At 33.1% G+C, this 14298-nt stretch overlaps 1 protein-coding gene and 1 long non-coding RNA gene across 2 annotated transcripts in view; one reads left to right on the top strand and one right to left on the bottom strand.

Annotated features, from left to right (window-relative positions):
- LOC118199517 (uncharacterized) overlaps positions 1-8836 on the bottom strand; it is a 29741-nt gene extending 20905 nt beyond the window's left edge. The window contains exon 1 of the mRNA XM_035371404.2: positions 8682-8836. Within this exon, the coding sequence (XP_035227295.1) occupies positions 8682-8721 (40 nt within the window). The 5' untranslated portion in view covers positions 8722-8836. The remainder of the gene's footprint in view (positions 1-8681) is intronic.
- The window catches only part of LOC118199518 (uncharacterized), a 175341-nt gene that overhangs the window by 149967 nt on the left and 11076 nt on the right, over positions 1-14298 (top strand). The window contains exon 4 of the long non-coding RNA XR_015043078.1: positions 1598-1695. This is a non-coding gene — a long non-coding RNA (uncharacterized LOC118199518). The remainder of the gene's footprint in view (positions 1-1597; positions 1696-14298) is intronic.

Raw genomic sequence — 14298 nt, 5'->3', positions numbered from 1 at the left:
TATTTAACTCTTAAACTCTTGAATAATGTTATAAGTTAGGCTGTTTATTTCAATGTGTACATATTCAGTTTCAGTTTTAAAAAAAAAGAGTAACATTTTCGCCATTTAGTGAAGCTAGCAATTTCCGCGTGCATTTCTTAGGCTCAAAGTTCCGCTAGTGTAAATGGGCCTTAAGGGAGTGAGATTTTTAGCCCTTTCAATTGCTCAGAGATTTTACTTTCAAATAATTTTCTCTAGCTTTACTTTTGGTATCATTATTTTGACAAACTTCCATGCTTTCATAGAGCTTCTCATAGTAGAATATTGACAAATATATTAATATTCTAACGGATTCTGTTTCACGTCGCTATTATTCCTGGCTTTATTATTATTTTATTTATTATTATTATTATTATTATACTTCCCTGTTATTCCTGGCTTTTATCAAAATAATTCCTCCTATTTAAAATTTTACACAGGTACCGGTTATTATGCGATTAAGTAAAATATTCCCTCTTAGGGTGAAGTTGGCTTTGTATTAAAAGCGACATAATTCTAAATGTAGTCTGTCCACTCAGAGAACAGACTTGTCTACGCTTGCATCCCGTGGTGTCGAATGATCCCAGCATCTTACCTTAGGTAAATTGGGATCAATGGTGCAAGCCCTGTAACAATGGAATTTAGATCTCTCATTTGCAGCCTTGGATGGGCGCGCTGCTTCTCTCCGTGGTGAACTCAACTCCCATTCTTAACTGGGAAGGTTAGATCTCTTCTCGTGGTGGATGAATTATAAGAGTATTTCGAGTTCGTTCTATCTTGCAGCATATCGTCTTTGCTTGTTTAATTGTATACAAAGCATGGAAGGATCTTCTGATTACGGAGAGGAGTTTTTAAGAGAAATTGGTTCTACGAAATATCCATTTTTCTTCTACACCTATAATATACATTTGTTCTTATTATGTTTGTAAGCTCAGTATGTTGTAATAATAATAAAGAGTATAAATAATGTAATAATAAAGAGTATCTAAAATAGGTATTCTATTAGCAAATAAAAGTATGTAACATATTGCGAATTTGAAAAGATTATTGTAAATTTAGAAGTCAAACAACAAAAATCAGTGTTATATTTTCAAATTTTTACAGGTCTAGTTTCGATGGTTTTACCAAATCATCATCCTCAGCTGCTACAAAAGCGGGGGGGGGGACTTTTTTCTTTTTCTTTTCTCTCTCTCTTTTTTTCCCCCGCTTTTGCAGCTGAGGATGATGGTTTGGTTAAACCATCGAAACTAGTCCTGTGAAAATTTGAAAATATAAACGCTGACTTTTGTTGTTTGACTTATAATTAATATTTGTTCGGCGTGTTATTGTATCTTATTTAAGATTATTGTAATTCAACATCTACAGCATTTCGTTTTTAAATTTATTTGTGTAACTGTGGATGTGTGTTATAGCTGCATATTCACAGTTATACATGTCCATAATTGTACATAAAATTGTGTGCATGTTATACCAGACACGGTCGCTGACATTTTCATTAATCTGTGCCGCCTTCCAAGAAAACGGAATTGTCTGTACTTCAGATAAACAGTCATAAGTATTTGTTTTTTTTTTTTTTCAGTCTCAACAGTAGTTTTTCCACCATACACTTGGCCACCTCTAGTCCTCATCATCTGGTCTCACCTTACACTATCAATTCGCGAAGGACGCAATACTAAGGTAAGTTTATTTATTCCATCGACAGGGCTTAACATGGTGATAGGTACCTTGCCTAGCGAGCCTGCTCTTTTGTCGATGGCAAAAAAAAGACGAAAAATAGATAATTCACAGGGCTTTAAATTACCAATTTACAGCTGTCTTATCTACTCAGCGATTGGTGTTTGAATCGAGCAACTTTGTGGTTGGGCTTAAGTAGTCCTATCGTAGGGTATTTCTACACGAGTCCGTAATACAACATAACATACAACATTTCATAAGTACTTAACGATCTTGAATTTCTTAGCAAACGAGGTCCAAATCATGCTAAAATTTAGGTTGGTTCTGTATGAGGGAAAACATGAAGTTGTGTGATCAACTTCAAGACATTTTGATAGGAATGAACAGTCCAATGAATAGATTTGCAATAAGAACGCAATTTAATAAAGGGGAGGAATTAATGTATTTTCAAGATCAGGTAGAAAATTCTGATGAACGCCTAACGAAAATATTGCAGTAGCCAATCGCACATAGTCATGCATACGTATAATTTTTTCCCCCACATTCTGTACATTTGTTAATTTGTTGAAGAAATCCATTCGGTTATTTTTAATACCTTTGCCCTTGCGTTTGCAAATCTAGTATTTCACGCAAGAGGCCTAATTTTCAGTCCGGTTCTCATTGTATTCTTTTAAATATTAGTCATTATCAGCGTTTAATTTAGAAAGTTTGACTTTTTACTTCACTTAAACATTTAGCAGCCATTGTTTGTGTACTAACAAGAGGTGAAGCTAATTTAAAATTTTCTGGAATCCACACCTAAAAACTGTAGAATCATTAGGTTATACCGATGTGATGAAACTGAAGAAATCCGTGGAGCCCTCGCCGAGATTCGAACTCCGGACCTTTCGGATACGCATCGAGAACGAAGGGAAAAAATGAAAAGAAAGAAGGAACAACATATCTTCGTTTCCCTCGAGTCCTTCATGTAAGAATACTTACACGAAGAAAAAAGTTTTAATTAATATTAAAAGTTAAACCAAAATTGAAAATCTGTGTTATTTTTATTTAAAATTCAAATCAAATTTTAAAATATTGTTACGAATTTCACATTTAATTAGACATTTTTAATAGAATTATAATTAAAATTGTTTTATTTTCCAGTGCAATGCAGCTCCTGACAAATTTTGAGACAAAAGTACGGCCGGAAAAGTAAAAATACAACAGCATATATTTAACATTGAATAAAAGTTTAGATCTGTAATTGATATTTAATTTGAATAAATGTAATTGACTACTAATGATAGCTGTAACCTTAAATTCTACTCTTTTTGATTTCCAAAAATTGCTAGAAATGTCTCGCGCGGCCGATTTAAAAAGCTTTAAAAAGGCCTGAGAGAGACATCTCAGCTCCGTTTGTTTTGATAACTGTTGTTGTTGATCGTAGAGAATTCGTGGTGAAATCGGATTAGCTTTCTCTGCGTTTTGGATTGCGTTCTATTTAACGTTTTAGTAGTTTAAAATGTGCTTACTGATTATATTGCGTGATACTGTGATATTGTACGAATATCTTTGAGGAAAAATCCAGCGTTTAGCTATATTTCTTGTGATAAGAATAAATTTTATTAACTTTTTATCGGACTTCTTCGTTCAATCTATGAAGAACCCGTACGCAAGCAACAATATAACTTTTAAAACGGCGACTGTACGCAGTGAGAAAATACAATTGCAAAATTTGTAGCTGAAAAATAATTAAAATTAATCTCGAAGTTCATTCTTGACATAATTTAACAAAAAATATTTAAGTTCTAATTGTTTACATTTTTCCAAAATCATTTTAGATCAAATAGTGTAGATGGGAAGAGGTCTCTTTCAAGAATTAGCACAAACAGACTATAAAACATGGAACGTTAAGTTCCCTGCAGAGTAGCTAGAAAAATCAAAAACATTTTTTTTTTCAATGCCAGATTATGAACAGTTACAGTGTAACACAGTCCATTAATCTATTTACACGGCCAGATGTGGTGATCTCTTTATTACGGATGCACCTAATAAGGTGGGCCACCATCGCCTCCTATGAAGGGACGGACAGTTACAACCATGCCTTCTCCGGAATTCGAACCCAGGCTCTTCGGTGTCGCAGTTAGGCTTTCCTAACCACTATACCGTCTGGGCGACTTCAAAAACATATTTATTTTAAGTATTCATGAAGACACTAAATAATGAAAAAGTATTAAGGTACCACTAAAATTGCAATAATCGTCTTCGTTGTTACCTCCTTGTAAAAAGTAAAAGAAGTACTGTAATTGCGAAAAATTTCAGATTTCAATGGAAATACACATTTAGACATGCCTGAATCACTTTTAACTATTTTTTGCGTGACGTCTGTACACACGAACAGAATAAAAAAGGCTTTATTCCAAAATAGACTGCAAAATGCACTTTTTCCTGACGTCTGTACATATGTGTCTCGCATAATTCAGAAACGATTAGCCATAGAACACTGAAATTTTGCATATGAGATTCCTATAACATGTAGCGGTGCGCCTCTTTGCTTTTAGTCCAAAGCGGCTTTGTCCCTGATGGACTATTGTTTTCGTTTTGCGATTTTGCGTTGAAAACTTTAAAAGGCTGTATCAGTTCTCAAATCGTTGCCACCAAATACTTTCGTCCTGTATTTTATTTGAAGAAATTAAACAATGAAAAATTTGCATAAATGTATGTATGTTTCGCGCATTGTGATAAAACAACGGTACCTAGAGCCATCGAATTTTGAAATACGTAATCTTCCTACGAATATGGGCATGTGGAAGACCAAATTTGAAATTTGGAATTTGATTTACAATCGATTTCATATTTTGTCAAACTGTAAACGAATTTTTGACTAACAAACTCAACGATTTAAAAGCGAGCAATTGGCAACACTCTATGGGGAGGGGGAACCTTTTTATCTCTAGCGCACGGAACTGTGTATCGAAAATTCTAAAGATAGGATCATTTTAAAATTATTTTGCGACTTTGCTGTTGAACTGAATTTTACGGTTTAAGTGCAAAAAAACCTCTTTGGTTGTAATTTAAAATCTGAAATCTTTCAGATTTTTTTTCCCAGTCGGCAGCATTAAATCGTGTATAGTATATACCCTACCCCTTACCCGGCTTTTATTTCCGCAATGGTTGGTCGTAGACATATACTTCCAATTACAGAAGTGTTTTAAATGACGAAAATATTCATATTTTGTTCAGTTTCAAATTTAAAACAAAATTAATTTTAGACAAACAACGAAATCTAATTTTGAATGCAGTCTACTGGTTAATATACTTATATTTGGGAAAATTTCGTACTAGTTTTGGAAAAAAAAAAAAAAAAAAAAAAAAAAGAACAAGAACTGCCATAGGAGCGCGGCATTTAATTTAAAAATTTGTAATTTTTTATGTCCTTTTTAATTTGCTTGGAGGGATCGCTTAATTCAGTTAGAATGATTCGAGTAAATAAATTTAAATGAAGTGCAGCAATAAATGTGCATAATTTTAATAAGCCGTCCAAGGAAGTCATGTGGTGTCCACATCGAATTTTTTATAAAAGCTACTATCGGATATTAGTATGAATAAAACTTATCGGTTCCAAGATTTTGTGTACAGTATTTAACTTTTCTTACGATAGGATTTAAAAAATTTAAATGATGACAAATCTCAAAGATTTCACAATTGATTTTTAGTCCAAAGGGACTTGAGTCCCGAAGGACTATTACTTTCGTTTTGGCATTTTGCGTCGGACGGATAAATGTCGGTTCACTTTTCAAACTGTTGCCATAAAATGTTAGAGTCCTGCATTATATTTGAAGAAATTAAATAATGAAAATCTGCGTAAATGTATGTATATTTCTCACATTGTCATAAAATAACGGTACATAGAGTCATCGAATTTTGAATAACGTAATCCTCCAACGAATATGAGCATGTGGAAGACCAAATTTGAAATTTGAAATTTGAAATTTGTTTTATGATCGATTTCCTATTTTTTAAAACTTTGACGAATTTTTGATTAACAAACTCAAGGATTTCAAAGCGAGCAATGGCAACGTTGTGCGGAAAAAACATTTTTATCTCCAGCGCGTGAGTCTCTATATCGGAAATTCTAAAGATATGCTCGTGTTAAAACTATTTTGCGATATTGCTGTTGCACTGGATCTTATGGTTTAAGTGCGAGGAACATGATACTTAATAAAGAAAGGTAACACACAAAATGTTAAAAAACGCCCCTTTGGACGTAATTTAAAATCTGAAACATTTCAGATTTCCCCCCCCCCCCCCCAAGTCTAAAGGTACTTTGTCCCTGAAGGACTGTTGTTTTTGTTTTGCGATTTTGCGTTGAATCACTATAAACGGCGAATCACTTTTCAAACTGTTGCCACTAAATGTTAGAGTCCTGCATTATATTTGAAGAAATTAAGTAATGAAAAATCTGAATAAATGTATGTAGATTTCTTGCATCGTGATAAAACAACGGTACATAGAGCCATCGAATTTTGAATAACATAATCCTCCTACGAATATGGGCATGTGAAAAGACCAAATTTGAAATTTTTTTTATTAACAATATCATATTTTGTAAAACTTTAACCAATTTTTGAGTAACAAACTCAACGATTTAAGAGCGAGCAATGGCAACACTCTACATCGGGGGGGGGGGGAACCTTTTTATCTCCAGTGCGCGGAACTGTGTGTCGGTAATTCTAAAGATATGCTCATTTTAAAATTATTTTGCGACATTGCTGTTGAACTGAGTTTGATATTTAATAAATAAAGGTAACACACAAGACATTAAAAAATCGCCCCTTTGGACGTAATTTAAAATCTGAAGCCTTTCAGATGTTTGTTTGTTTTTTTAATTCACGTGGTCGAATGATTTATTTCAAGCATTAATATACTCAGTTAGGAAAAAGTTACTCCGAAAAAGTAAAAATATATGAGCACGTGCATTTAAAATTGAATAAATGGATATATCTTCTATTTGTATTGAAACTGAATGAATGTAATTGACTACTGTGTTAGCTGTAACTGTAATACCATCCTCTTGTTGGTTTCCCGAAATCTAAAGAAGCAAAGGAATTACTAGAACTCTCTCGACCGATTAAAAACTTTAAAAAGCTTGAGAGAGTCATCTCAGCTCAGTTATTTAGTTAACATGACATGTTAGTTAACAGCCCACACGACTTCCCGCGAATTAATAGGAATGAGTCTAAAGTAAAGTATCACTTCCAGTAGATCGTTTAGGAACAAAATCTAATTGGTTGTTCTAATAAACAGATAAATAGAAAGTTCTGTAACTCGAAGTTTTAGATTCTATTTGATTAGGCTCAATTGGCTATGTATAAAAAATACTTTTTTTAAATTTATACTAACAGAATCCTGTCATTTTTATTACATTAAAAATTTTATTTTTGATATGCAGTTGGTTAACATATAATTTAATTGGTTTTTAGTTAAAGAAATCTAATTGTGTATAATGTATTTAAAATAAACACCATAATTTAACTTTCTTCTATCTCATTTCCATAATGTCGACAAATCTACATTCATTTTGATCTGCACATATATACCCGCGATATTTAGGTATCAGTAAATAATGCTCATTAGTTAGCTGAATAGTGATTATCGTCGTTACCATCGAAACAACAAGGCCTATCTTCTGCTGTACGTGGTGACACTTAAAAGGGGAAACTAGTCAGTAGAATTTCACCCCTTCGAAACATTCTAAGTATGTATGATCAATTTTTTAAAAAGATACTCTAATTTGTGCGTTTAAAAACATGAACTATTCAGTTTTTCAAATGTTAGACCTTATTATTACATGTTTGATATTGATTAAACTTCTATAATGTTATTTTGAATTCAACAAAATCTGAAAATAATTATGCTGATACATGAATTAAAAAATAACTCAGAAGTTAGTCATTAATTCGAAAGAATTGAATTAAATCTGTAATGATATGTATTTACATATAAATTTAAAATATAACATTTAAGTTAATAATATGTAAGCGAGAACTCCATAAACCTTTCTAGAATGTAAAGATTAAAAAAAAAAAAAAAAAAAAAAAAAAAAAAAAATCGGAAAGGTTTTAGATTTTAAATTACGTCTAAAGGAGCGTTCTTTTAACATTTTGTGTGTTACCCTTATTTATTAACTATCACGTTCTTCGCACTTAAACAATAAAATTCAATTCAACAGCAATATCGCAAAATAATTTTAAATTCAGCATATCTGTAGAATTTCCCATACACAGTCTCACGCGCTGGAGATAAAAATGTTTTTTCTGTACAACGTTGCCATTGCGCGCTTTGAAATCCTTCAAGTTGTTAATCAAAAATTCGTTAAAGTTTTACAAAATATGAAATCGGTCATAAAACAAAATCCAAATTTCAAATTTGGGCTTCCAGATGCCCATATTCGCATTAGAATTCGTCATTCAAAATTGGATGGTACCGTTGTTTAACTACAATGCGAGAAAAATACAAACATTTATCCAGATTCTTCATTATTTAATTTCTTCAAATATAATACACGGCGATAATATTTGGTGGCAACAGTTTGAAAAGTGAAACGGACATTCAGAGTGATTCGAATTAAAATCGCAAAACGAAAACAGTAATTCCTCAAGGACAAAGCCCCTTTGGACTAAAAAATTAACCTGCATATTTCGAGGAAGAACTTAAATTGGTGGCTTTCCTTCAAAAAGCAAAATTAATTAAAATATCTTAATAGTTTAAATATGAAATCATTTAAGATCTCCACAATGAATTTTTATTAAACAGACAGCACTTCGTAACATAAATATCGATAAATGCCAAGAAAATAATTTTAAAAACTAATATGTGTTTCCTTCAGAGGTTAATTGCAAGCAATCACTTGCAATTCACTAGCTCATAAATACACAGTTCGAATCGAGCGCTTTATGCCGTTGCACAGGATGAAACCAATACATATTAACCCAAAATGAAATACTTACCACTTGAAACGAGCAAATACAGTACATCACATGACTGCATTATCAAGGCTGATGTTGATTTAGCAGGAATTACGATTTCAGTATAAAGGAAAAAAGCACTGGACTAATAAATGCGGATTGCTCCCGACTGTCAAAAATAATTTTGTTATAGAATTAAGCTTCGTCTTTATCAGTCAGAGTAAACGATAAAAGAAAACTTGATAGACTTATCTTATTACTGGAGGTTATTATTGCGACATTTATAGCAAGATAATGAAAAAAAAAAAAAAAAAAAATATGCAATAGATTGCGAGGACGACCCCCCCTTTTTTTTATCAAATGTATCGCCCGCAGGAAATCGGTGGCAGATATTTGTAACAGATTTATTTTGATTTCATGTCACAGCTGAACACGTTTTAAAGAAATTCTGCATTCTAACGTTATATTATTTTAAAGGTGTCTTTTAAGGCATCTGTATTTTTTCTTATATCACACTTTTCGTTTGGCTTTTCTTAGTCTTCTTTCAAGCTATATTCGTTAAAGCTCATATCATCAAGTACAGCTGGAATGAAAGATTTTATGTCATCACCAGTGTCCTCCATATACAAGTTGTCATCCATTTCTAAATACCACTGATTTTGACAATTTCAAACAATTCATTTTCATCAGCAGTATCTTTAAGGCACTCCCAACTGCTGTCTTAAAACAGCGCTGAACAAGTCTTTGTGATGCAGATTTAACAGCCTTTGTTATCCACTGAATTGGCATTCAATATATTGACGCATTTTGCTAGCTGATGGCTGTTTCCGCAAGCAGCTGGACAAAGAACAAGCCATAAAAACAGTTTCTGTAATAAACTTTGAAGCACCTAATTATACCTCGATCCGAATTCTGTAATACTGATGTTGCATTAGACGGAAAAAATACGTAATTTCACATATTTCAGTTTTTAATAGGTGGGCTGCAAATGGTCAAGAAATAGAAGAAGCTTCCTATTTTTTTTTACATCTTGGTCTTTCGATTGTAATATCTACTTGTTTATCTTCTGATGTGACAGCTGAAGTACATGTAGGAACCACACAGAGGAAGGGTAAAAAGAACCCTTTATTTAAAACTCTGAAATTCACAATGCGTTGACTTGACGCTAACAAACTACGCCTCGCTCGAGTGGTAACTCAAATAACAAGAGACCACCAGCGGCCGAGCGGTACTGTAAGTAGCTGAACACTGGTAGTTCGGTCCGAGGTTCGAATCCCGCGAACGGGCTGGCTGCATGGGTGTTTTCGTGGTTTTCCCCATGTGTAACGTGTATACAAGCCAGTTTCCCTTAGAAAGTCCTCCACGAAGGCATCCCTTCCGTTAGGCAGATAGCCCTAGTGTGCTTTGCCGTAATTAAATACACCTCACCACCACAAATAACAAGAACTAAACTAAAAATTCAAAGATATTAACAAACAGTACAATTACTCTGCATGGTTCAGATAATCATATTACTTAAAGCGGCGTCGAATTCTAGTGGCTGCAAAGTAATAGCTGGTACTCCATGTTAACCAGCAATAAATGCAGAACCAGAAACTCACGCTACAAAGGTTCAGCGCTTGCCCACACTCTAACTTTCCCTTCTAGAACTCAGTATTTAAACTTTTTCTCTTCCAAGTAGAATTTGCACTACTTCACGTGCGCTAACAAATTTAAATATTCTGGCATTGACAATTAGGGGAATGAAGGCTTAGAGGAATGAACGTAAACTTAAATTTAACTGGTTAAAAAATTAAAATTAAATATAAATCCCTATACGACCTTTCCAGTTACAAGGGGTTGCTCAACCTTTCTCTCCTTTCCGTGTTACAACAAAGTAGCACAGTGAGACGTTCTTTGGAGGTTTTAAACACCACAGCGCTCATCTCCTTTAAAGCATAGGGTTTCATTAGGTAAAATTTGATAAAATAATCCAGTTTCATCTGCACTGTAGATGCTTTTAGCCTCATATCCTTTATAAATTTCATTTAGCTTTCCTATCTAGTCTGTTATAAGTTCCATATCGACTGATCTTTCTTCACCACAATTAGTCTTAATAATAACATTACGTTTTTGCTTAAATTTGTTTAACCAACCATCTAATGCTTTGAAGTTCTGTAATCCCGGACTTGAACTTCCTTAGCCTTTTACAATAATACTCAGCTTATAGAAATATTGTTTGCTCTTAGAGAACAAAACCAATTGAACATGAATCATATAAACATTTTGGTTTAATATTAATCTTTTCTTTTTTGAAGCCTTGCTTGAAATGTACTTGAAAAAATAGCACACAACTACAAAACTACATTTCTTTTGCTACCAAGTCCTAGCAAGAAATAAGAATGATAGAAATTTTCACTCTATTCACATTGTGAGATCTCTATTCCTTGGCAGGTGGTTCAGTCATTTCACCACCTTTTCTTTCCCATTGGTCTCAGTCTTGGATTGCCTTACAAATTGCTAATACTGCATTCTTCTCCCTACTGAGAATTGAAGTAAGAATAATTCGATTTAGAAATCTATGACTGTGATATATCCTTTTGATTGCACCAAAACAACTTGCTTGTTCTAAATATATTGTTCCTCTTTTCCCGGCTGAAAAGTAGTTTTCAAACGACAGGGATTAACTTTTCATTTTATTATTCCGTTGTCACAAACTATCTTTCACTGAGCACAAACTTGCTTTCGAAACTTCAAAGATTACTAGTAAAAAGTATTTATATTTATTTTTCTATCCATCTTATTTTTGAAACTTTTTTCAATGTGCCTTAAATAGAGTGCCCCTAGATAAAAAATAAATACATTAAGGTCCCTATTCAAAGGAACAGGGACCAATATGATTGTCCCGTGAATATTTCTTTTCAGTAGTAGCATTTAAACATACAATTCATTGACTTGAGTGTGACAAGTACATTCAACACAGACACATGAAAAGAACAAAATGCAAAATTTTGGAACATAAATTGGTCAGAAGTAAAAGTAAAACAGTCTGAAGATCTCGAAGCCTCTCTCCTCTCTTGCCTGCCATTATCTTTCATATAGATGTTCAGTCACTTTAGGGCATTCCTTAAGATGGGAAGCACCCATAACAGTACCTCTCCCACATAATATACAGTTAGGACACGAAAAGATACCAAATCTAAATAAATGACCTGCAAGGCAATCATGTCCAGTCTCAACCGGAAGGCTGCAACAGCAATTCGTCTTGGGGCAGTAGGTATTTTTAAAACAGAATACCTCCAACGCTTTTCTTCAACTTGCTCTGCTTGCCTGGATCGAAAGTCATTATTCATGCGTTCTTTTATTGCTCGCTTGCCCACCAGCGACCGAGCGGTAAGTTGCTGAACACCAGTAGTTTGGTCCGAGGTTCGAATCTCGCGAACGGGCTGGCTGCATGGGTGTTTTCGTGGTTTTCCCCATGTGTAACGTGTATATGAGCCAGTTTCCCTTAGAAAGTCCTCCACGAAGGCACCCCTCCCTTACGTAGATAGCCCTAGTGTGCTTTGCCATAATCTCAATAAACCATACTTTTATTGCTTGCACTATAGTAGAAGAGCGTAAATTAATTTCCCTTCTCTATTCTAAAAAGAGTAACCCCTCTCTGCACTGCCTCATTTCGAGACTATTCTATGTCATATGATTCTTACGTAATTATGATGATTTAAATGGAACTAAAGCAGCCAATAACAATTTTACAGCAATATTAACTATCCAATCAAAATGCTTTGAGAACCAAAACTAACTCAGTTTGACTTCAGATTTCATCCTGAACATTATGCACCTTCTACGCTTTGCCTTAGCTGGACTGCAGTCTCTCTGCTTCTTCTTTTTTGCTGCAAATCTATCAAAAATGTAAGCCTTTTGGAACAGGCACATTTAATGTGCCAACTTGTGTGTAGCTGCAACATGTTGCTGAAAATAAAACTGAAGATTTAATCTGCTTTTGCCTTCAATTTCCTAGTCATTATGGATCAGCACTTCTACGCTATCAAAATTCCTGCTCCTGAATATATTACCATATATGCAACCAGTCCTGACCAGGATAATTAGTATGTACAGTCTGCAGAGCAATAGCCCTCAACTCCAATTCGTTTGTCATTTTCTTATGCATAGGTTGTATCAAGTGGACTTCACTCTACAAACAACCAAAACACCAAAGATGATCTAATTGATTTGGAAAATATTTCAGCAGCAGGAAGTATTTCGAGTCTCTCTTTTATGGTCAGGACTGTCTGGATAGGACCTGTCTCTGTTTTTAATCTTCTATTTTTGTTTATGTCATAATTTCTCCAGTAGGTGTTACATGGAAGACGAATTAATCAATCCCGTAAATATAGGTGTCCCTTATATATATATATATATATATACTATACTATACTATACAATTTAATGATTTCACATGTAATTAGTAGATATATAATCAAAATTTGTATAAATAATGTATTTATTTTCAGTACTATTAACATTCATCCTTAAGAATTTTCTGCCATCTATTAGTTTGTATTATTACATTCATAAGTCCTGAATAAAAACAATTAAATGTTTATTCGGCATTAGGAAAATTAACCAAAAAGCAGTGTCTCGCAATGTATTTGTTATTTGAAAAAAAGGTTCTTAGACGTAAAAAGGTTGAAAACTATATTAGTTAAGAAATTTCTCACATACTTAGATACTTCGTATTCATATAACATAGCACACGCAATACAAAACTCAGTATTTACAATACAAATTCATTGATATAACAAACAACAAATAACTGCCTTTCTATTTTTATGCTTTTAAAAAATGCATTTGACTTATTGCTTATCTTTTTACAATCCATTTTCATAGTAAAAAATTGCATTCGCTCAAAGAATTCAATTAGTTCAGTGAAATTAGTACATAGTATTTATTCGAATTATCTGAAAGAAAGTCAGTCTAATATACAACATTTAGCAGTAAATAGGTTTGAATTACAAAGTTATTCAAAGAAATAAAATAGAACAGAAATTTCTTGCAGGTACCAAACAACTTTTAGACATCGTAAAGAAAATAAATATAAATTTGAATTTTTTTTTTTTTTTTTTTGTTTGTGTTATTGTTATTTTCTATGTATGTTTCGACAAACACACACTAAGCGAAATTTTAAATTTATTTTATTGAAAATGATTTTTAATTTTTTTAAAAATATATTCTGGCCTGGACCACAGCTATATACAGTAGCTCACATTTGTTTTCCGACAACTGTGTTTTTCAGTTTTATTTTCAAATATCAGCTACTAAATATTAGTAAAATGACTTTGCTTTTCACATACATATTGTACATTTATTTTAAAATCTGCTTGTTTTGAAAATGGGTATTCAAAATGATTTTGGTAACCAAAAATAATAATAATATGTGAAAGTTTTCAGATTTTACATTACGCCCAACGGGACTTTTTTTTAATGTTTTGTGTGTTACCTTTATTTATTATATATCGTGCTCTTCACACTTAAACCATAAAATTAAATTCAACAGCAATATCACAAGATAATTTTAAATTGAGCATATCTTTAGATATCCCGATACACAGTCTCGCACGCTGGACATAAAACCGTTTCCACCCCCCCCCCGTACAGTGCTGTCATTCCTCGCTTTGAA

Source organism: Stegodyphus dumicola, chromosome 9, assembly GCF_044657685.1.
Source record: "Stegodyphus dumicola isolate Sdum_Otavi_A_Nest chromosome 9, ASM4465768v1".
In the NCBI taxonomy this organism is placed as follows: domain Eukaryota; kingdom Metazoa; phylum Arthropoda; class Arachnida; order Araneae; family Eresidae; genus Stegodyphus; species Stegodyphus dumicola.
The sequence above is the reverse complement of the archived record's forward strand: the minus strand, read 5'-3'. Positions and strand labels throughout refer to the sequence as shown.